Below are 23,222 nucleotides of genomic sequence, written 5' to 3' on the forward strand. Positions count from 1 at the left end.
ATTGTCTGAACCTTTGGATATAGAATAATATTTTTCAGTTTAACGGCATTCAAAGAATAATAATAATAATAATAGTTAAAACCGAGCACGAAGAAAAAGTTCGCTTTTGCTCACCTTTTACTTTTGTTTAAAAAGAAGCAAAAAACATACTTATTTCCTCGGGGTCATTTGTTTTTGTTCATTAGATCTTTTAATAAAAATATTTTTTAAGTCAAGATATTCTTGTAAATATGCAAATCATTTAATTTCACTTTTGCTTAAAGATATCTAAATACGTACTAACTTTTTTTTCTCTCAAAGAACTTAATTCATTTAAATTATGAATTTCATTTCTTCTAGAATATATTCTGTTTTAACTACTACCATTAATTATTACTTTTTGACTAAAAGGGATAGTGTTTCCTGGGTTGAAAAAATCTCTTCATCATTTAAGTAATGAAAGTTTTTTTTTTTTTTTTAATAATAATTTAGAACAAATGTGCTTCTGCAATAATGTAACCCAGGAGTGTTGAAAAATGATTAGATCAAAGCGTCTGTTTTAAGCAATGATATTTTTCTTCAGGTAAAAGAAAAAAAAATGCAATGCGAAAATGTTTGGTAATGTAATTAGTTTATGTTCTATTAGAGATATGATGTACTTATTTATAAATGTATCGAAGAAGTCTTTTAAAAATTCAAATTGATAAAAGTTAGACATATAGATTCACAATTACCACAAAACAATATCCAAATCAAACAACATTTTGAAATCCAACACAAGGTCTAAAATTCAAAATTTGCTTCAATATATATATATATATATATTCCATATAATTTATATTTTACAATAAATTAAAAAAAAAAATACAAACTATAAATTATGAATTAGGTTACCGATGTTGAAAAACTGTTTTCATTCTCTTGGAACATTTGAACTTCACGTATAATGCTCAAGAGTTAGTACTTTTCAACGTTAAAGTTAAAACTTTTCAATTTTTAGGTTTTTTTTTTAAATTCTGTAGTAAATTTTGATTTTCAAAATTTCTTATCTAATAAACAACTTTGATGCATGTTTTGTGTTCTTTTTTATGAAGATAAATTATTTGCATTTTTTTCCCGATTATATCGTAAGTTGAATTGCTCTATAAAATAATCTTACTAACATCATTTTATTTCTGTTACATTGCCGTGTAGTACTAAAAGAATTAAATGCGTTCGTCGGTTGGTGACCGACTTAGTATATATAGATATATACAAAACACGCAGTGATCAATGATCAATATGGCCATTACTGTGATTTTCCAATAAGTTTATGCTTCAATCAAAACTAAACACAAAACGTTGCATCAATTGGGTTGTTTACCCCATTTTTCAAAAAGTAGAGTCAAAGAGTATGGTCAAAAACATGATGTAAGTTACATTAATATTTTCTCTTAATTTTGGCGTATTTTCTCTCTTAAAAAATAATTCTAAACGACATTCAGTCGTTGCTTTAATTTTTACAGCTGATGTCACTAGTAAGTAAATCGTTAGCGTTAAAAGATCGCTAGGGTTCCGGACACTGCCGAACTTCATTAAATAAATTGTTATTTAACTAAAAATTCTTGCTATGGTAATAAATTACTCGCGGTGAAAAAAATAATTAAAAGGCGATATATCTTGCCAAAAAAGACAACTACGCACTCCGATTCAAGAAACATTTTGGTTTTAAAATCAGACATTAAGAAAAAAATTTATATATATATATATATATATATATATATATATATATATATATATATATATATATATATATATATATATATATATATATATATATATATATATATATATTTATATATTAATAATTAAAAATTAAATGTTGGAAACATAAAAGTATTTTCTGGGTCCATGTTATTAAATTTTGCTTGTTTTAACGATTTAAACGACTAAAAGTAGTACTTCTGACTGAAGGAAACAACCGCATTGCAGTTTATCCAATTCGCAACTCCAATGAACTATGGGGGTCACTGCAGCCACCGTTTAATGGCGGATAAAAAAGGTTTTGAAAAAGGCATGCCGTAGCATATAAAATGCTAGTAAGGCCTAGTAATTTTTGTTTGAATGTATGATTTTTTGTTTTATTCTTTTGAAATTAATTTTTCAAGACTTGTGGATATTCTGGCCCACGTAGAAAGAAATGAGAAATCAAAAAGCTTTAATAAACGTCAGAAATTAATGCAAATCACTTAATTCGTAGTTCGCAAGCAGTCATTTTCCCAATGTTGATTACAATATTCATCAATTCTTCATGGTACTACATTTTCATGTCGCAATAAGACTGACTAGAATAACATTTAATACTAGATAATTTGTTTACATGACAATACGGTTGGTTATCAAAAGAAGGGGATGATATTTTTTTGTTTTGTTTGGCTAATGCTAATTGTTTTATATTTGTAGCTGAGTTATTTCTAAAAATGCCGAATCGGTTATTTTTAATTTATTCTGTTTCGTATGTTTCTAATTTCTGAAATAAATGATTTAATTCTGTCATGCTATGCGAATCATCAATAAAATTCTCACTGATATGTGGTGGTAATTTTCTTTTAATTAATCTTTTATCATTTCTTAAAACTTATCGAATAAAATAATCTTTCTACAATTTTAATCCACTCATCATAACTGATAAGCGAAATCTCGCCAAGGGTTCTTAGCTCACGCAATACTGAAACTATAACCCTCAACAAATTTTTGGCGAAACTCTTCAGCCGATAATGCAAACAAAAAAATAAAGTTGGCACACTATTTTAGCGATTAAAATCCTCAGCTTTTGTTTTTGCTAGTTTAAATTCTAAACTTCTTTCTCGGTTAAACAATTTTCCTTTCGTTCTCCTAAAATCTTTTCAAGAAATTATTTTGTATACTGCCCACTTCAACTAAATGCTTCAGTAAAATAAGGTCTGTTAAATTATTTTTAAATTAGGCGAGATGAAAGCCCTAATTCTTCAGCTAATATTATCAAACCCTCCTTCCGAGCTTAAGATAATAAGAATATTCTTAAAAATTCACACAAAACAAAGGGGAAAAACTTACCTGGTAAAACAATATCCTCTTTCAAAAAAAAAAAAAAAAAAAAAAACTTTAAACAGACGAGCATATTTGTTGTTAATTTCATGCCAATGCGAAGTTTGTTAATCCAGAGTTTTCTTGTATTTACACTGTAAAAAAAAATCCGTAAAATTTACGGAAAAAAACTGTCAGCCAGGACGCCAGTTTTCTTCCGTTTATTTTACAGAAATCTTCCGTATTTTTATTATTTATTCAAGCTGATTTATTATTTTATGAAGATTAAAAAATGAAACTATACTTTTATAAATACATTTCAATATTTACTATACTACTACGATATACATGTATACAAAGGAAAATTTCCGAATATGCCTCTGTAACAGATGGCAAAAAAACATAATAATAAAATATTGATTAGGATGCAATGAAATGGAAGTTGCAAAACGATTTAAGACTTACTCGCTTTAAATAAATATAAGATCAAAAACTCGAGCACGAGAACCAAAATCCAAACAGGTGGGCGAAATTTCGAAGATTCGAAGAAAAACAAAGTATAACCGGTTACAGATTCAAAAAAACAGAGAAATCCTGCATTTTATTACGAACAGTTTTTTTCTGTAAAAAATACGGATAACTTCTTCAAAATTTACAGTTTTTTTTACAGTGTACACATTCGCCATTTGCGACAATCAACCCACTTTTTAGAGGGAAACTGATTATTTTGAGAAGCTCAAGAATACCATTAAGGGACGAAATAATTTCTGTTGCTGAAAGCAATTTTAAGACACATCGAATGCGCTAATAAATACACATAACAAACCGCCTATATTTGCATCAACTAACATACGTGGAACGCAATGTTTTACCTTTTTCTGTAATTTTGCAAATCACCGCAAGGTAGCGCATTCAAGCGCTGGAGTTGCAAATTATTTTATTGTTAGTTTTAGCGTTATTCCAGCTGTTGATTCCCAAAATTGATGCTGATAAAAACATTCAATGCTCATTTAAATATTCTGAAAGTCTTCGATAAACTCTATAAATTGAGCAGCTGCAGAGAAAAAACCGAAAACTATGGAATAAAAATTGCCATCAGTGCTATGAGGATCATTTTTGAAAAGTAAATATGTTTCTACTTGAGTTATACTTATTTATTGCAATAATAATTAATGAGTTTAATATTTTATCTATTCATCAGCGGAAGGAAAATTTATATGAGTAAATATATCAAAGTTGAATTACTAAATAAACTGAATATTACATTAATTTTCATATATAATCTATTGCTGAATTAAGCATATAGAAAAATTTAATTAATTAGTACCATATTAAACAAGCACTTAACAGCAATTAATTAACACGATATTTCTTTCTCGATTACTGAAAGAGAAAAATAATTCATTGTTATAAACTCAATCACATTTCATTCAAATAGATTATTTAAAGCGTTTATTGAGTAAATTGTACAAACAGCATAATAGTAAATTCTATTTTATGAATTTTTTACGTTTCTGTACTTTGCGTTATGTATTGAAAATTCGCATTTCCAATTGATACTTTAAATCTAATAGAACAAAATATATTCTAATCTCTTTTGATACAAATACGAATTTCAGCATAAGTCATAATTGCAGCATAATGCAAGAGAAATGTAATCTAATTAATTTTATTACAAATACAAATTACAGCATAAACGTGCTTTCTTTCGTTTTTAATAGTTAATTGTGATTAATCACCCAAAGAAGAAAATTCGGGATTATACATAGAACGACCATTTTGTCAATGCATGAAATTTTGAGTTTTGGAATTATTAGAGTTTTGTTGAGTGTATCTTAAATTAATTTATTTGTGCAAAAGCGTTATTTTTACTTCTCAATACGAATTTGAACGTAGCAGAAAACTCTATTATGAATGCCAGCATTCATCATCAATTATTGATGCATATGAAAAAAATACGATTAAAACTAATGGACTGACTAACACAAACAGTGATCAAAGTTTTTACTTGAAATGTTTTAATCTCACAAATCAACTGGCTTTGTTGTTGTTGGCAAATTTGAAAATGAGTATGATAACAGAATTATAATTTTTACTTGTTTGACCATTTTTAACGAATCAGATCAAAATTTGATTTATCATATTTAAAATCCTAAAGCAATAGTGTGTGAATTTTTCATAGATTTAATCTTTAATTAGTCAAATTTTGTGTATGATAAAGTTTGATTTTCCTTCAAAAAATGCTAACATTGAACCCAAATTAGTGCAATTAATTTGGATACATTGTTCATCTTGGGAACATAGGGGATGTGGGGCAAAGCGAAATGACGTAATATTTATTATGTTTTAGCATCACTTATCTGGTAGTATTTTAACAATGTAATAACACATATAGTCTATTGAAGTCAGGAGAAAATTATCTTTGAAGATAAAAACATATACTAATAGAAGCAGTTTTTGAAAACTGATACTTATTAGGGTGCGTCTTATAATCCACTTTAAAAAAAAAATAATCGAATTTCTTTTGTGAACGAAAAACAGAGATAAAAGTTTCATAGAATTTGAACAAAATACAGTCGAACCTCCATATATCGAACTTCCACATATCAAAATTTTCTAAGTATCGAAATCCCAGCAAATTTCTATGTTCATTAGACAGAAAAATTGTTTCTATATATCGAAAAAATCTCTATAGATCGATTTTTTTTTTCGAGACATTTGTAGATTTTTTTCCTCTTTAGACTGTTTGTCTCATGAAAAATAAAGGTTAGGGGAGAAAATTATGTTCACTAAAGGTTGCTACGAAACTCATAAGGAATCTAGGGTTGAGGGCTGTGTAGATAGGTCGTTGTTTTGTTCTAGAATTCTTAAATTCCCTCAAGTTTATTTGAAATATCTTAGTTGTAACATTGTAAAATCAGTTTCAAGTCATCCCTTTTGTCTGTTGATTATCGTTCCCAGTCGTTTTAGCTGCAGTAAAAATCATTCAAGTTAAGTAGATTAATTTTTTACTTTTCTCTCGATTTACCAAAACGAAAATCCCCTAATGTTGCGGATCAAGTTGAATTGCCGAAGAATGAAGATGTATGATGGCGCAAAAATGTAATTTCTGTTATTTTTTTAATTATTAACTTTCATTTAATCCGATGCTCGTATAAATTAGAAATTAAGTTTCATACACGAAAACTAGCTTTAATTTTAATGTTTTGGGAGATTTTAAGGATAAAATAAGATCGTTTCTATGTATCGAAATTTCTATATATCAAATTTTTTTCCGGCAATTTGCAACTTCGATATATGGAGTTCCGACTGTATAAGGATTGCTACCCCAGGGATTAAAATTACGTTCAATGTGAAAGAAACAGTCAAAAAATAAACTCGATATTGTCTACTGTCATATTCTTAATCAATATGAAATCAGGTTGGTTAGGTAAAGACATAACAGAAATACCTATTTCGTATACATACAATGTTATGATAAATATTTCATGGTTGTTAAGTTATGTAATGATGTCAAAAAAAAAAAAAAAAAAAAAAAAAAGCACGCAAACTTTTGATTACTACGTTCATAGTTTTAGCTGTAAGTAAATTTATGTAAGTGCAAGATTCAGTGGAGTAAAAAAAAAAACCAGAAAGAAATATCAAACAAATGAATGTAAGGGTAAAAAAAACTTAACTTTGTGCCCCTGTAAGACATTTGTATGTCGATTTTTTGTATAGAAAATTAGAAAGATTAGCTCGTGCAAACAATGCTGCGCAGACGAATAACCTTGTGTGTACAATTACTTGTTATTTTCACTTTTAGTAAAAAAAAACATTAATCAACTTAAATATTTGGGTTCAAAACTGTTTTCTGCAAAATTTGATAAAATATTCACTTAATTTATTGTAGATTTCTAAAATGTTCTTAATGAAACTGAAACAATTCTACGTATTTCTATTTCATTAAAAAAATATATTGTTTTAAATATTTCATTATATAGATTTAAAACTTCTAAATCCTCAAATTAAATGGTAATTAGTATAAATTAATTTATTTAACCTTCATTTTTAAAAAATATGACATTATGTATGACACGACACCGAAATCTTTAGCGGGGGTCAAAATGACCCCTGCCGTGTTTCTGAATAAAGAAGAACTGCCGTAGTTCTTGTGTTAATTTGAACTCTAAGTTCAGACATGTTTTTAAGAGAAGTTTTGCTAGTTAAACTTGGAAAAAAAGGTTGCAAACAGTTTTCGGGGGAAATTGTCGCATACGTTATTGTTTTGTGACTATGTATTGCTCATAAAGCTTTTTTTCTTTTGCATTCCAGTCGAGGCGGCATTAGAATCTACTGGTAGTTATTAAAATAATGGAAACACCTGTGAATAAAAGTGACATTTTTGAATGTGCTTCGTAAGTAATAAAGAATAAAACTACACTGTTAAAAAAATTCCTGAAATTTTACGGTAAAAGTTACTGGCATCCATGCTACCAGTAACTATTACCGTAAAATCCTATTTTAATGTAAAATTTTACAGTAGAATAAATGAGAGTCAAAAAACTCAAAATTCAAACTGCAGAATTCGAATCTCGAGACCGTCGAAATGACAGGCGTTTTTGCTGCCCACCATAAGAGTTGAGACGCATCGAGTAAGGGAAATACGGTGTTATATGCTTTGTACTGTAAGTCACGTGGTGTATCAACTGGCGCTGCAATCGTTTATTTTCTTCGGTACAATTTGCTGTAATTTTTTTCTGTACTGTAAACACTACATTTTACAGTAATATTTACCATAAAAGTTTCCTGTATTTTTAACAGTGTAGATATCTGTTTTTTTAATTAATTTTTTTAAAAATAGCAATGTACACCTTCTGGTAGCATATGGTGGCTTAATGGAAGTTCTGGAAGGCTTGGATTTTTTTTCAAGCCCGTGAAACTTCGGACCTCTCAAATTTTAAAAGAGGCAAAAGAGGGGTTTTTTGCCCCTTTTGGGGGGAAATCATTGTTAATTTCGATGTAAACTCAAGTGGTGTTATAATCTGGAGGACACTTGGCGATATATCGCAAATATTTTGGTCGCCAAGTTTTGTCACCAACTTGGCGACAAATTTAGCGATTTTTTTTAATTTTTAAATCTGGTTTCAATTTGACCACTGTTGGTGATATTTAGAGAGTAAACTATTGAACCACATTAAAAATGCCAATAACGGCGAAATGACATTGAATTGGAGTAAAAGGAAGCCATGTGATGCACACATCAGCTCGTTTTTATAGATCCTTTAGAGCGAAATGATGACTTCGTAGAAAGTATGTTGCGTTAATTTGAACTTAAAGTGTGCACATGTTTAAAAATACATTTTGCTATTAAAATTTGTAAAATAATTTTGATGAAATATTGAAAACCACTTTCTGGGGAAAAAAATACAACAGAAGTTATTGTTTTGTAACTATATAGTGATCATAAAACATTATTTCTTTTGTAATCAACCCAAGGCGGCATCAGAAACTATTTCAGTGCTTGTTCATTGTTTTTTTAAGATCTCATAAGAAACGAAATGATGACTTCGCAGAAAATTACAAAGTTCCAATAAGTTCGGAGAATTTTCTCTTCCCAAAGTTAGATTACAGGGTCTAGAATCACTTTATGCTCCATGTACCAATGGAGCAATTCTTTTCCCACACCTGCGCTCCAGATGCGGCGATCGATTGCCGATTACCCCACTTCTATTTGTACCGAGATGGCGGGGGCTTTGATTTTATGTCGTTAGTTTCACCCATTTGTGTTCTAAGATTTACTAATTACTTCTGATGATTAAGGTCTTTTATTTTAAGGTATTTGAACTGTTGAATGTCCACTCTGTCACATTTCCATTAATGATGAAAAGGTTTTTAAATTGCAGACAAGATAAAGTCTTAGAATGGTTTTTTTTCCATCAGTCAAAAGTAGTACTTTTAGTCACTGAAATTAATAGAATAAGCAAAAAAAAAAAAAAAAATTAATTTGAATTCTGAGATTTTGAATTCAAATTATGTTTTTCGCAATCACGAGTTGCGACAGCGCCCTACTCATTGGGGGCTATTGTTTCTAGAAACTGCTCCTGTCCCCCCAAGCCTGCCCCTCCTCCTGGGCAGTTACGTGTGTATAGTTGTGTGTGTGTGTACGTGTGTGTGTGTGCAGGCGTGTGTGTGTGCTGGCGTGTGTGTGTGTGCTGGCGTGTGTGTGTGTGCAGGCGTGTGTGTATGTGTAGGCACATGTGCGTGCATGTGTAGGCTTGTGTGTGTGCGTAGACCTGTGTGTATGCACGTAGGATTGTGTGTATGTGTGTAAAGGCTTGTGTGTATGAGCGAGTGTATGTATGTGTGTGTGTATGTGTGTGTGTGTTTATGTATGTGTGTGTGTGTGTATGAGCGTGCGTGTGTGTAGGACATGGACGCCCCCGACCAGGAGAAACGGATTCCAGGAGGCAGTGCTCGGAGCCGCACCTGCAGAGGCCGGTGGGCGGTGGTGCTGGTGTCCCTGGTCCAAGCTGAAAAAGGAACCACAACGCCAAAGACCGTCAAATGCGAACAGTAGGCAATCGTGATTGCTCAAAAAAAAAACTTTTGAATTTTCAAAATTAATTTGAATTCTGAAATTTTGAATTCTAATTATGTTTTTCGCAATCACGAGTTGCGACAGGACCCTACTCATTGATTACTACCGCACTCACTTGTTTCTAGAAACGGTTCCTGTCCCCCGAAGCCTGCCCCTCCTCTTGGGCGGTTACATGTGTATAGTTGTGTATGTGTAGGCTTGTGTGTATGTGCGTAGACCTCTGTGTATGCACGTTGGCGTGTGTGTATGTGTGTGAGTGTATATGTGTATGAGCGTCTGTCTAGGACATGGACGCCACCGACCATGAGAAGCGGCTATCGGGAGGAGTCGTGCCTGCAGCCGAGAGTGGTGTTGAAAAAGGAACCACAACATCACGGCGATCAAATGAAAACAATAAGCAATCGTGATTGCTCACACAAAAAAAAAAAAAAAATAATAATAATAACATGGACCCAGATTTTTTTTTTAAATTTTCCCGACAGTTATATTTTAATTAATTTTTTAAACACTCCGATTTTTCAAACAAGGCGTGGTCTTGATGACGTCACAAAGATGCTCTTTGGCGCATCTTTGTACCGCGTTTCCACGTTATGATAATCAAGAAGCGAATGAAAATTGCGCTCTATGCTTGCTATGAACCATATAGTTGCCGATGCACGTGAGTAAAGATGCGAATTAAATATTTTGCTCTGTGAATGGCAACACAGAATGGCATTTCATCATTTGTGATGTCATCGGCAGAAGCCGTAAACAATAATAGGGCTCCGATTTAAGCATTTTATTAAAAAATATTAATCTTAAACAAATTATTAAAAAAATGGTCAGATTTCATGTTTTAAAGCATGATCTTTCGGAAAAAAATACTTTAAAATTTTGGAAACGACCTCATTATTATTTTATTTTATGCTTGTTCTGTTGCGGTTATTTTTCTTGAAATTTCAGACAAAATAAAAGTTTAAGAATCAATATTTTATTTTATGCTTATTCTGTAATGTCGACATTTCTTCGTGATTGGAAATATAAATCGCAACTATGTATAATCAGTTCTTTTTCCATGACAATGAAATTTACCCCACATTCTTTTGATAATGTGGGGAAAGATGAAACAGTTTAGATTTTTAATTCTGTCATGATTTAAAAATGATGGAATTATAAATTTCTTTTAAAATGTAGATTGCACAAACATAAAGAGAAATATTAATGTATTTTTAATAAAACGTGTATTAAAATGTTATTCCTCAATCTGCCCTCGTTTTTTTCTTTCAAATTTCACTTTCAAACTTGCAACATGCAGACATGCATGAAGCAAAGTAATAACCAAACTATTTGTCGAATAGCATATTTTTATGTTAAGAATATTTTTCTTGAAATGATTTAGTTCATGAAACGATAATGAATTAAAGTGATTACGTAAGAAATTAATGATTATGATACTCAAGGAAAAATGAATAAACTACTGAAAAGAAAAAGAAAATGAGCGAATGAGTTAACAAAAAAGTGAATGAATAAATGCAAATTAGTTGGTTGATGAATAAATCCGCAATTGATTTGATAAATGAATAAACGAGAAAACTAAATTATTATAATACAGTGAAGCCTGTGTAAGTTGACCACTTGTGGTGCACTACTTTAGTGGTCAACTTAAACAGGTGGTCAACTTACAGAGGTTGATTTATATAAAATCTAATTCTGTGCCTGAAAATAGCGGTCAACTTAGACAGTTGGTCAACTTACAAAGGTTGTCAACTTTACAGGTTTTACTGTATACTTTTTTTAAAACTCTGTATCACGTGAACTTAAAAATTGTATTAAATTTTTAAATTAAAAAATGTCCTTTATTAAAAAAAAACAAATATGTACCACAATGAATACTGATCGGTCTGAAGAAAAACAAAAATGTTAATCTGGAAAGCCTTATCACTTTTACACTGAACAAAACAATAATAGTTTGAAATTCTCTGAACTATCTCCACACACACACACACACTTTAGTCATATATATATATATATATATATATATATATATATATATATATATATATATATATATATATATATATATATATATATATATATATATATATATATATATATATATATATTGTAAAAGTGATAAAGTTTTCCAGATTAACATTTTTGTACATATATAATATATATTTACACACACAAATTAATCAATTCCCAGGGTTGACCACTTTCTTGCATAATGCTGTTAGAATATTCTCCATTTAAGTTCTTTAGTAAAGCAATAAATAAGAGGCTCAATTTGAGCTGACGGTTTGATTGCCCTAGCAGGCATCTAATCAATATTTTGAAAGATTGGGAAAACCGCAGTCATTTTTAACGATCATAAATTGTAGGCGCCGACAACATATTAATCACTGCCTCACTAAAAAAAGAAGAGCGAATTGATCCATATTCTTATCAAACGATGCGGTCAGAGCTCCCCTGTCGTCGTAAAATTATCCATTTGAAAAGCCGCGAAGATGGGGGTGATTAATTTTCTTGTGTAACAGTTTTGAGTGAAGCATCATTGATTGTTGTTTTGGTTTCGAATGTTTCGGAGCTATGGAAGATGGGTGCTGCAGACAGTATTTAATCATTCATACATATTGAATTTTATGCAAATTTCGGAAAGACATTTCGGGAAAAAATATAGTATCCTTATTTGAAGATTTTGTAATCAAGCGATTGCACAGCTAAGTACGTTTTTTCTCTGCAATTGTTTTTTTTTTTTTTTTTCATCATTGCCAAAATGCTTTCGAATATGCAAATCAATGGTTTATTGCACGTAAATAGTATGGATATTTACAATTTTGTCAAATATGTTTCGTTCCAAGCAATATTTTACTAATGTATTCTGAAACTACTATTTCAATTATTTTTCATTCGGAACTACTGAACAATGGTTTTTGCTTACAAAATATATCTATACTACCAACGCTGATCTCGAAACGGTTATCGAGTTCAGCCGAAGTACTACGAGCAGCAGCTTAGCAAAAAAATGCAACAATGAAATCTTAGTCGGAAAGGTTGGGAATGATGAAATTTGGTAAACAAATGAAAGTTTTGTCAACGTTGTGCACTTCGGTGTTCGATTTCTAAGAAGTCAATTAGAAAAAAAATCTATTCATTTTTTATATGAGTTTACAAATGTCAGCCACTTTTACCCTACCGATATCAAACTAGATAAGTCAAAGAAAGTTTTTCTTTTATATCCTTGTGTGAGAAATTTAGTTTCAAACATAATTGAGCATAAAATTTCTAAAATAGAATTAGTTTCAATACATTTATGATAAAAAAAAACATTATTTTGCAAGTTTTTTAAAGTTTATTTTTTTAATTCATCCCACAAAAAATACAAAAACTTTTTCTAAATTTTCAATATGTAATAGTTGAAGCATTTCGCGGTTTTCATTAAAAAAAAAAAAAAGCCCCCTTTTTTATGACTTTTTAAATGGGAACACAACACAAGCTCCAACCAATGCCGAAACAGATTTGCGATATCTCTTCACTGACATAACGATGACATCACACCAAAATGATCTACTTGTAGTCGGTCATTTTAAAAATATTCATGCATATACTGTCTCACAGTGAAGAGTATAATTCAACTCATATTATTCAATCTAAAACTGACTTAATAACATGTGCGATTTAAAAGTAACCGAAATTTTGCTGGAACCAGGGCCGCACCGTCCCTATGTGCAAGGTCGTTTCGCGCATGACAGCGCCAGAGTCGAAAAGGCGCGGAACTCTACCGATAAAATATGTTCCAAATAAGAGAAAAAAATCTTCGACCTAAAAAAACAAAATTTTCATAAAATCTAATGGTGGCGGTGAAATTATACCATGATGATAAAATTACACTAATACAAAACTTAGCACTAGTGTTTGTTTTTTTATCTTCCTTCGTCTAAAGGTTTTTTTATCTTCCTTCGTCTAAAGCTACAGACTGATGGAGGTGAGAGTGTGAAGTCAGGGGATCATGTTTTTTTTTTCTTTTTGCTATTAAGGTTAACTATTGCAGAGGGAACAATAAATTTCATAATCTTTCTCTATATGATGAAGCTACCATTTGATTTTATGTTTTAGTAAATTATTTTTTTTTCTGGAAGAGCATGGTTAAAAACATAGATTTTAATTAGTTTTAAATAATATGGCAAATTTCAATATTTTTTAACAATTTTATTTCATTCGGCGCGCAGACTGAAATTATATTTTTATGCTTCTGCGCATGACATCACAAGTGATGAAATGCCTTTAATTGATGCCATACGCATACAGTGCAGATCATTATGTCCTGGCAATGCGGTGGACAGCAAAGCGTAAACATTTAGCTCGCCTGTGAAGTACCGCGCCAAAGTACATCACTTGTGACATCCTGATGACCACGTGTTATTTCTAAAAAGGAACATTTAATATAATAAACAAAAAATAACTGTTGGAAAAATAAAAGTTTTTCCCGGTTCCATTTTTTTTGCATACTTTCAGTGATTAAAAATAGTTTACTTTGAAGGAAACTACCCCATTGTTAAAAACCAAGCAATTAATTAAAGTCACTGGCGCTCTCTTTTTTGATGCAGATATTTTTTGGATCAGTAATTCATTGATAACTTGGTGTTATAATTAGATTTTTAAAAGTTAATAATAACAACAGTTTTTTTTTTACTTATTGCTTAAATTTGCACTTATTTCATTTTCAAGTGAAAGTTATTTTAAACAGATGTTGAAAACTGTAAGCATTTTTATCTTCCGTCTTCAACATCTTATTTTCTTTAAAAAAAAGTACGTTTTTTACAACTAATTATTTTCTTCAAAAGAGTTATTTGCGTCCTAAATTCACTTCAAAGTAACTATTGATGTGTTAGCAATGCTGAGTTCCATGAAACGCGGAAGTAAAGTTTTTCATTTGAACCAGTGAGCACATACATTTTTCAATGAATATATGTTTAAATTTCTTTATTTTGTTTTAGAGATTTGTTTTAGAATAAAATTAAAAACACGTTTTACAACTTAAAAAAAAAGTTTAATTTAAGGCTTCTTCATTCAAAATGCATGCTTTTAACAGTTATATTTAACTTATTCCTTTTGTTCCGAGAAATTGGAATGTCTTTATGTTCCGATGTTTTCTGGAGATTTATTTACTATTTTAAACTTTAATTACTTTTTCCTCGAATCAGCTTTGAGAGCTAACAAAAGAGAATGAAGTTATTTTTCAACTATACGTGTTTTTGGAGAGATTTTAAAAAGGTAGAATATCGGAATATGATGAAATAAATTGCGGAAATAAAATCATTTAAATTTCATGAGGAAGTAGAATGATAGCTGTAAAGTAGTGTTTAATTCTTTTTTGTCTTTAGTTAAGCCTTGTTTTATGTTTATTATTTCATGCGCTTTGATTTCTTTCGTCTGTTTTTTAACGAAGCTGGCAACTGTATGGTGTTCTGAAGATTTTAGCGGTACTGTGCCACGGAAATATAAGTTCGTACTCGACGTTAAATCCCGGTTATCACAAATTTGCCATTTCAACTGCGCTTGCGCGCGGACTTAGCTGATTTCAAAACTCTTGCTCAAACTAATTTAAAACATTTTAAATTTGTTAATAAATATGATATGACAACAGATAAAAATTAGAAATTACAAAGCTTTCTTTGATTTAATTTTTACGCCTCGGTAAAGATTGAGTTTTGAGTCTTAATTATTAATGGGTTCGGAGTCTGATTTTTCTATCAAACAAAGGCCCTTTTCAGAGCCAAATTTTTAACGTCAGAAGCGCGTACTCGAATTACAGCATCACTTCTAATACAAAGCTGAACCCTCAACCTAAATACAAATGTAGAAAACTGAGCTGTTTACGCCTAACGTAAAATATCCGCAAAAGACGGATATCTGTACTCATATTCTAATCATTTTTGAAGTACATATCGTGTGTTACGTTTACGTTAAATAAATATTTCCAAACCAATAAGTATTGAAGTGTCATTTTTCTCTTTTCTTTATAAAGATAATCAGTTATTCATATCCGTAGTTTCATATAATGTATCCCGAAATCGCTGTGAAAACATTCTAATTGCATTCATTAATTTGTTGGGACTCTAGTTCAGCCGAAATATAAACAAGCAACACGAAATCTCAAAACAGAAAGCCCAAAAAGCAAAGTCCGTGCGCAAGCGCAGTTGAAATGGCAAATTTGTGATAACCGGGATTTAACGTTAAGTTAAGTTCGTTGCTTGAGGCACCTGGGGCCCTGCCCCTTATCCTTTGGTGTGGTATGTTGATAGTTCCCCGGTTGGGGGCATGGCTTTATTTTGGCGCAGAATATGGCTGCGTGGATGTACGAGAGATGTGGCTTCCTCTAACGGGAGTACCATAATGGTTAGCCGAAGGCTCTTCAAAGTAAATTTCAACTAAAGTTCTTCTTTTTTTAAATAAGTTTAAGATTTTTTTTCCCTTTCTACATATTTTTTAATTTTTATACTTTTAATGAACAATAGTTCTTTTGAAAACTTCGTTTTAATACTTGAAATAACTACTCCTTTTAAAAAGGACCCACTAAAAGCTTAAGCTGTAAATGCATGCAAAAAAGGGAAACATATGTTAAGTTTTATGAACTTACAACTATAATTCCCTTTTAGGTTAGCACGTTTTTTCCCCCAAGTTTTTTCACCAGAAAAGACAAAAAGCAAGCGTCATAGAAATTCATAAAGTTATTGAAATAAACTAAGTAGATAATTATATCTGAAACTTAATGAGAAAATACTACATTTTATTTAAGATAAATTATTTAAATTCCCTATATTTTAAAATAAAATAATCTTTTTGTGATTAGTTCGTGTGATTTTTAAAGTGATATTTAGAGTAGAAAATAAAAAGGAAGGTTCTTTTGGGAACTGAGATCATCGCTGCCGCCGCGAAAAATTGCAACAACTGTACTATAATTACAGCCCTTTTAACTGTAAAATTTCTGCAATAGTTCTAGTTGGTCCGGTAATGATAACAACGGCTATGCAATACAGGTATCCATGTTATTTTTTTTTCTGTTATGATTTATAGAAAATAACTTAACTCCAAAAAGGTCACTTAACTCCCAAAAGGTCAAAGTGCCTTGACTCAGAAGACTTTTAGAAACCAACTAAGGAAAATCACTAAGTTCTAGAAAGTTTTCTTCCTTCAGTTTTTGTCTCTTTTAAGTTTAGAAACTAACGTGCTCTTATTTTGCTGATTTCATGTTGTTTAACGCTAAGAGTTTTATGTTTCAAAATTTTAAAAAGAAGTTCCATCCAGAACTAAACGAGCCTACTTTCCCTTATGCCAATATCAAATTTCTGGTATCTGATCAATATTCTCAAAATGAGCTAATATCGCAAATTATTCCAAACGTAACTTTTTAACATTTTAACCTGATTTCTAGAAATAAAATATGCCTTTCTCATCTAAAGAAATAAATGCGTAAAAAATTATAATGAAAAAAGGAACAAATAAAGTAGTAGCACCTTTTAAACAATACAGCTAAAACTTATTTTTCAGCAAAAAAAGTAGTTAATCAGCTTCAAAAAGAAAAATAAAGCATGAAAAATAATAAGATCTTTAAAATAAAGACATTATGTCAATAGAAAAAAAATCTTTTTATCCTGTTGTAAAAAAAAAAAAAAAACTGCAATATAATAATTAATTAATGTACGCTCAAAACAAATTGAAAACCACAAAATTTCAACTTAAAGAAATAATTTTGAATAATAATAAAAAAAAAACATTGTCTGCGCATATCTTTATGTAGAAACATAAAGGACTTCAAACTTCTCCGCCAAGCACTAAATACACAAATTAAAACTTTAGCGTGAAAAAAAAAAAATCATACCAACAATAATCATTTCAATGTAAAAACCGTGGCTGATGATTTGGAGTCGGAGTCGATATCATTTTGGGGTAAAAGAGTCGGATTCGGGAATCGACGATATTAAATTTTCAAGAGTCGGAGTCAGTCCATTTCCCCTCCGTGTCTAAGTTTTTGCCAAAGTCACGGAGTCAGAATCGGAGTCGTAAAGTCGCGGTTCGACTAATTTTCTGGTAATGACCAATTTTCGGATTCGAAGCAGACTGCTCTGAAATTCTAGGAGTCGGAGTCGGGCAACAAATTTTGTTTGAAGCAATTCCGCCTTAAAGTTCGGGACCTATATTGACTTTTATTTTCGCCGTAGACGCTAATACTAAGGGATTTGAACTGTTCAAAATTGAACGGAAAAATCTTCAAATCAAAAAGATATTTTATATACATGATCTTTTTCAAAAACTTTTTCCTAAAAAGTTGGTTTGAAGCAATTTCGCCTCTAAGTGCGGGATTTATATTTGCTTTGAGTTTCCCCGTAGGCGCTAATGTTAAGTTTTTGGGTTATTGAGTTCAAGTTATTTTTCGAAATTTTAAAAATTATTTTATATATTTTTGTCATTTGTTGGTTTTTTTGCGATATTTGGAAGGTCCATTAAGCCTTTATTAATGCTTTTTTCATCTTTCTCTGATTTTTACTGGGAAAGTAGGATAAAAATAATTATCCGTGTATACTTTTGCAGCAGTGGTGCGCTACTGTTTCCAAACTTGTAGGAAACGAAATACGTAAGCCGAATTACGGGATGAGAAAAAAAAAAAAACCTTTAATTGGATGCATTGTTCAGTTTTAGTTTCAGTCGGTGGGTTAATATCAATCGTCTGAGAGAAATAAATATAATGTAGCTCCCTCTTTTAAGAGAAAAAGAAACAAATGGACTATTTATGAACGTTAAAAATCGTGAAAGGCAAGGCTAATTACTTGGTTTTACAGCTCAGGAAATCGTCTTTTAAAAGCTTTGAAGAAAATGACTTAATCAGCTGAATGTGTTTTTAAGGCAACCGCTAAGCCTTAAAATCATAATTACTCTTATGTTTATAAATTGAATGCTTCGAACAAATTTAAGATTTTTTGAAAAAATAATACTAATAAAAATTAAACGAAATAAATAAAAAAAACATAAAAAATTGGTAAAAGTAAAACATAATCCAGCTCTTTGAATGGTGTAAAATTTTTTAACATGGAACTATTTCTTTTCGTCTTCCTATTGACATATTTATGAACTTTCCAAAGCACTTTCCTTTGGAATAAATAAATAAATAAATGAAATAATAAAAAGACACACACATTTATTTTACAAAAAACCTACCACGAAGTTACGTTTTAATACTCACATATTTTTACGCCAAATTTCATTCATGAACGTCTTAGTAAAGAGCCGACCCATACATTTTACACAAAGCTGCATGCCTCTTAGTAAAGATATTTTAGACTACACATTACATTGAAAGGTTTTACAATGTATAAAATATAAAAAAATCTTCGATGCCAATCTAATTTATTAGCTCCAGATAGCGGGCGAAAATATTGTCCTTACGAACGCGTCAGTGTTCGAAATGGATGTCTTCTTCATTAAATATCTTTTGACACCAAGCCATGCATACTTTCCCACTTGAATACCGATCCGGCCCGGAAAAGTATCCTGAATTCGAGTGCCGTCTCAGTGGCGCCACCGTACCACTGCTGCCGGATCTTCGAGAGATGGCGGAGGCACCCGCTAACAGCTCCTTCAATCGAGTTTCGTCACTCAGTCCGGCCGGATAGGAGGTAGAGTTAGTGCTCCGTTTCCGGATATCCGTGGACTTCCGAGGATTATGTTCCGTGTAATGATTGCTGCTTTTTACTCGCTGCTTATGGCAGGAGGTAAGGGCGGTTTTTTGTTGTTTCACACTGGAGGTGAAAAATAGTGCCACTAGTTTTATGGGTATTTGAGACGAAGTTTCAAACTAAGTTTTTTTAGGAATGGGTATGGGGCAAAATAGTCATTGCGCTGTGAGTCCCTTGATAAAAAAGCCACACAAGATTAATAAAATCTAATAATACATACAGATCACATAATATTATGTGTTGTAAAATTTGCGTAAGAGATTTTTATATTCAAACTAACAACTGTAATTGATTCATTTAAATGTTAGTATTATCGATATGCGGTATATGTCGTTAAAATATGATTGTGTTTCAATTGCAATTATAAAAAGTGTTTTAAATCGTGGGTGGCACTGGCAAATCCATTGAGATAAACGAAATAATAATAATTTGATAACTGTGAAACATTTCAAAAAGAAAAAAAAAGGAGAAAATAAAAATTTTAAGGGAAAAAAAAATAAAACCTTTGTTTATGGCAGAAGGTAAGGTCAGTTTTTTTGTTTGATTAATGGTCCCGTTGTGGTGTTATAGGTGAAAAGTCATAACACTACACTTACTGAATATTATCGTGCCAGTAGTTTTACAGGTTTTATACACGCAAGTTTCACTTGTCTTAAAGGAAGTTAATTTAAGAATGGGTGAGAGCACACAGACACATAACGCAGTGAAGGTGTAATAAAAAATATTAGAAGATTATAATAAAACTATTATATAAGTATGACATAACAGTATATAGTGTGTATAGTTTGTACTAAGACTTCATTACGTCTTAGACAGGAATTATCAAAAATGTCAGTGTTCTAAATCTAAGGGGCATGTAAGGACAGCCTCTGTTGAGTCAATGAGCCACGTTAAAGGTGAAACGGCGCGACACTAGTTTCACGGGTTACACACTAGTTGAATACGAAGTTTTAGAGTAAGTATTTTAAGTGTGTGTGTGTGAACAGGGAGTCAGGGGGTACGTAGGGCAGTCTCCGTTGAGTGATTGAGCCACGTTGAAGGTGAAACGGCCCGACACTAGTTTCACGGGTTACACACTAGTTGAACACGAAGTTTTAGAGTAAGTATTTTAAGAGTGTGTGAACAGAGAGTCAAGGCGCATGTAAGGAAAGACTCTGTCGAGTGAATGAGCCACGTTGAAGGTGAAACGGTCCGACACTATTTTCACGGGTTACACACTAGTTGAACACGAAGTTTTAGAGTAAATATTTTAAGAGTGTGTGCGTGAACAGAGTCAAGGGGCATGTAAGGATAGTCTCTGTTGAGTCAATGAGCCTCGTTGAAGGTAAAACGGCGCGACACTAGTTTCACGGGTTACACACTAGTTGAACACGAAGTTTTAGAGTAAATATTTTAAGAGTGTGTGTGTGAACAGAGTCAAGGGGCATGTAAGGACAGTCTCTGTTGTGCCAATGAGACACGTTGAAGGTGAAACGGTGCGACACTAGTTTCACGGGTTACACACTAGTTGAACACGAAGTTTTAGCGTAAGTATTTTAAGAGGGCGTGTGTGAACAGAGAGGCAAGGGGCATGTAAGGACAGTCTCTGTTAAGTCAATAAGCCACGTTGAAGGTGAAACGGCGCGAGACTAGTTTCACGGGTTACACACTAGTTGAACACGAAGTTTTAGCATAAGTATTTTAAGTGTGTGTGTGTGTGAACAGAGAGTCAAGGGGTATGTAAGGACAGTCTCTGTTAAGTCAATAAGCCACGTTGAAGGTGAAACGGCGCGAGACTAGTTTCACGGGTTACACACTAGTTGAACACGAAGTTTTAGCATAAGTATTTTAAGTGTGTGTGTGTGTGTGTGTGTGAACAGAGAGTCAAGGGGTATGTAAGGACAGTCTCAGTTGAGTGAATAAGCCACGTTGATTGTGAAATGGCGCGACACTAGTTTCACGGGTTACACGCTAGCTGAACACGAAGTTTTAGCTTAAGTTTTTTAAGAGAGTGTGTATGTTAACAGAGAGTCATGGCACTTACGAACGCTTTATATAAAAGTTACTGTATGACGCATCACATAATAATATATAGTGCAAAACTTCAACGACATGTTTTATATTTTTCAAAAAGCGACATTAACAATTGTTATTATTATTGATCTGTGGTATGCCTATCATGAAAATTGATAATTTCACTGTGTGTCAGTTGTAACTTAAATGTTTATTAACTTATGTGTGGCATTGACAATTTTTCTGAGACTAGAAAATAATCCGTCTGGGTATGACGGGGACAAGTTGCTTTTTTTATCAGAGAGATTGCCCTTATAATTTGACGTGTTCCAATAAATATCTGTACCTCAAAGCCTGACTAATGTAAGCCATTATCACAACTTTTGAGAGAAGCGTAAAAACGTTTGTTTACTGCATACGAAGGTTGGGAATCGCGCTCTTATAAGACTGGTCAATAAATATAAATTAATTTTTTTAAATAAAATTACGTTGTTATGGCTTCACGCGGATTAGGAATCCGTCCAAACAGTCTGACCACCGATTAGATAGAAATGCTGACATCCGGGTTACAGGCGGAAATGGACGCATCTATTAGTTTTCAGGGATGCTATCTTTCTAAAATGAAATTACCGAGTTTTAGGTGCTCCAATAATGAAATGATGCCCTCAAGCTAATCATTTATAACCTGTGGTTTCGTACTCAGGTAAGGATTGACGGGCTTAAGTACATCCATTTTGTCGCCAGTTTTATTGTTGGTGACGCTATAGCGTTACTTGATCAGTGATTTTGGATATTAGATATATGAGGATATGCTAAAAGTGGTTCGAGAACAGTGGAACGTCTTAAAAACAGAAAAGAAAAAAAATATAGGAAATGAAGTTTGTGAGAGGGAAAAGTAACAGCGCCGCTTACGGTCAGAGGTAATAGTAGTTTTTTGTTGAATCGTTTTTTTTTTTAACGTTGTGAGGTTGAGAAGAAACGCCGTGATGCTAATTTTACTGGTTATACACAAGTTTGATACGAATTTATAAAGTAGGTTTTAAAGAATGGGTGTGGTGGGAAGGAGTTGTTTCACTGGGAACGTGTTAGCAAAAAAAAAAAAAAAAAAAATCGCAAAAATCACGGAAATAAGAAAAAAATGTTAAAAGAGTACAAATCAACTTATAATATGTTGACCAAAATTTGTACATACATTTTGTGAACATCCTCTCAACTGCTGGAATTTTCGATCTGCGGTATGCGAATCATCAAGACTGATTGTTTTATTTTTCATCAATCGTAAGTAAATAGTTTATAAAATCAGGTGTGGTATTGACAAATCTGTTTAGAAAATAAAAAGTAGTTCGATAGAACAGTGATATATCTCAAAAAAGGGGGGGGAGGCAATTAAGCTTTTAAGTTGTACCACATTTGATTTATTTATACTTAAATATTACGAAATATTCCTAAAAGGTATGATTCGTTATAATTACTGGTTGGTTTTTCAATGGTGAGCGCTTTAAGTCTACATTTTCTCTTCTAAATTGATGAATTTTAAAAGTTTGACACTATTATTAGTACCGTTCATTTTTATTTGCGCACTAATTCTGTGAACTAACTTTGACCAACTTTGTTTAGTCATATCGGCCAGAGAGAACATTAATTTTTTTATTTTAAATCCATATTTATGATACTCTTAGAACTTTTTGTAGATGTGCAACTCATGTCGGCTGTAAAATGCTGTGAACTACCTAAAGATAATATAATGGAAACATATTTCAAATCGTAATATTTTTTGGAAAAAAAAAAAAAAAAAGACAGTCTAGTCGTGAGCTAGACACAAAAATACTCTTTGAAAGCGTCAATATCATCTGGAGATATGAATACATATTTAGAGAATTAGATTTAAAAAAATCGATAATTTTTTTTCCGAC

General features: G+C 31.7%; 1 protein-coding gene across 1 annotated transcript in view; it reads left to right on the top strand.

Moving 5' to 3' along the window:
* Window positions 1-19,328: 19,328 nt before the first annotated feature.
* Window positions 19,329-23,222, top strand: part of LOC129220277 (uncharacterized) — a 275,573-nt gene continuing 271,679 nt past the window's right edge. The window contains exon 1 of the mRNA XM_054854666.1: window positions 19,329-19,353. Within this exon, the coding sequence (XP_054710641.1) occupies window positions 19,344-19,353 (10 nt within the window). The 5' untranslated portion in view covers window positions 19,329-19,343. The remainder of the gene's footprint in view (window positions 19,354-23,222) is intronic.

Source organism: Uloborus diversus, chromosome 1, assembly GCF_026930045.1.
Source record: "Uloborus diversus isolate 005 chromosome 1, Udiv.v.3.1, whole genome shotgun sequence".
In the NCBI taxonomy this organism is placed as follows: Eukaryota; Metazoa; Arthropoda; class Arachnida; order Araneae; family Uloboridae; genus Uloborus; species Uloborus diversus.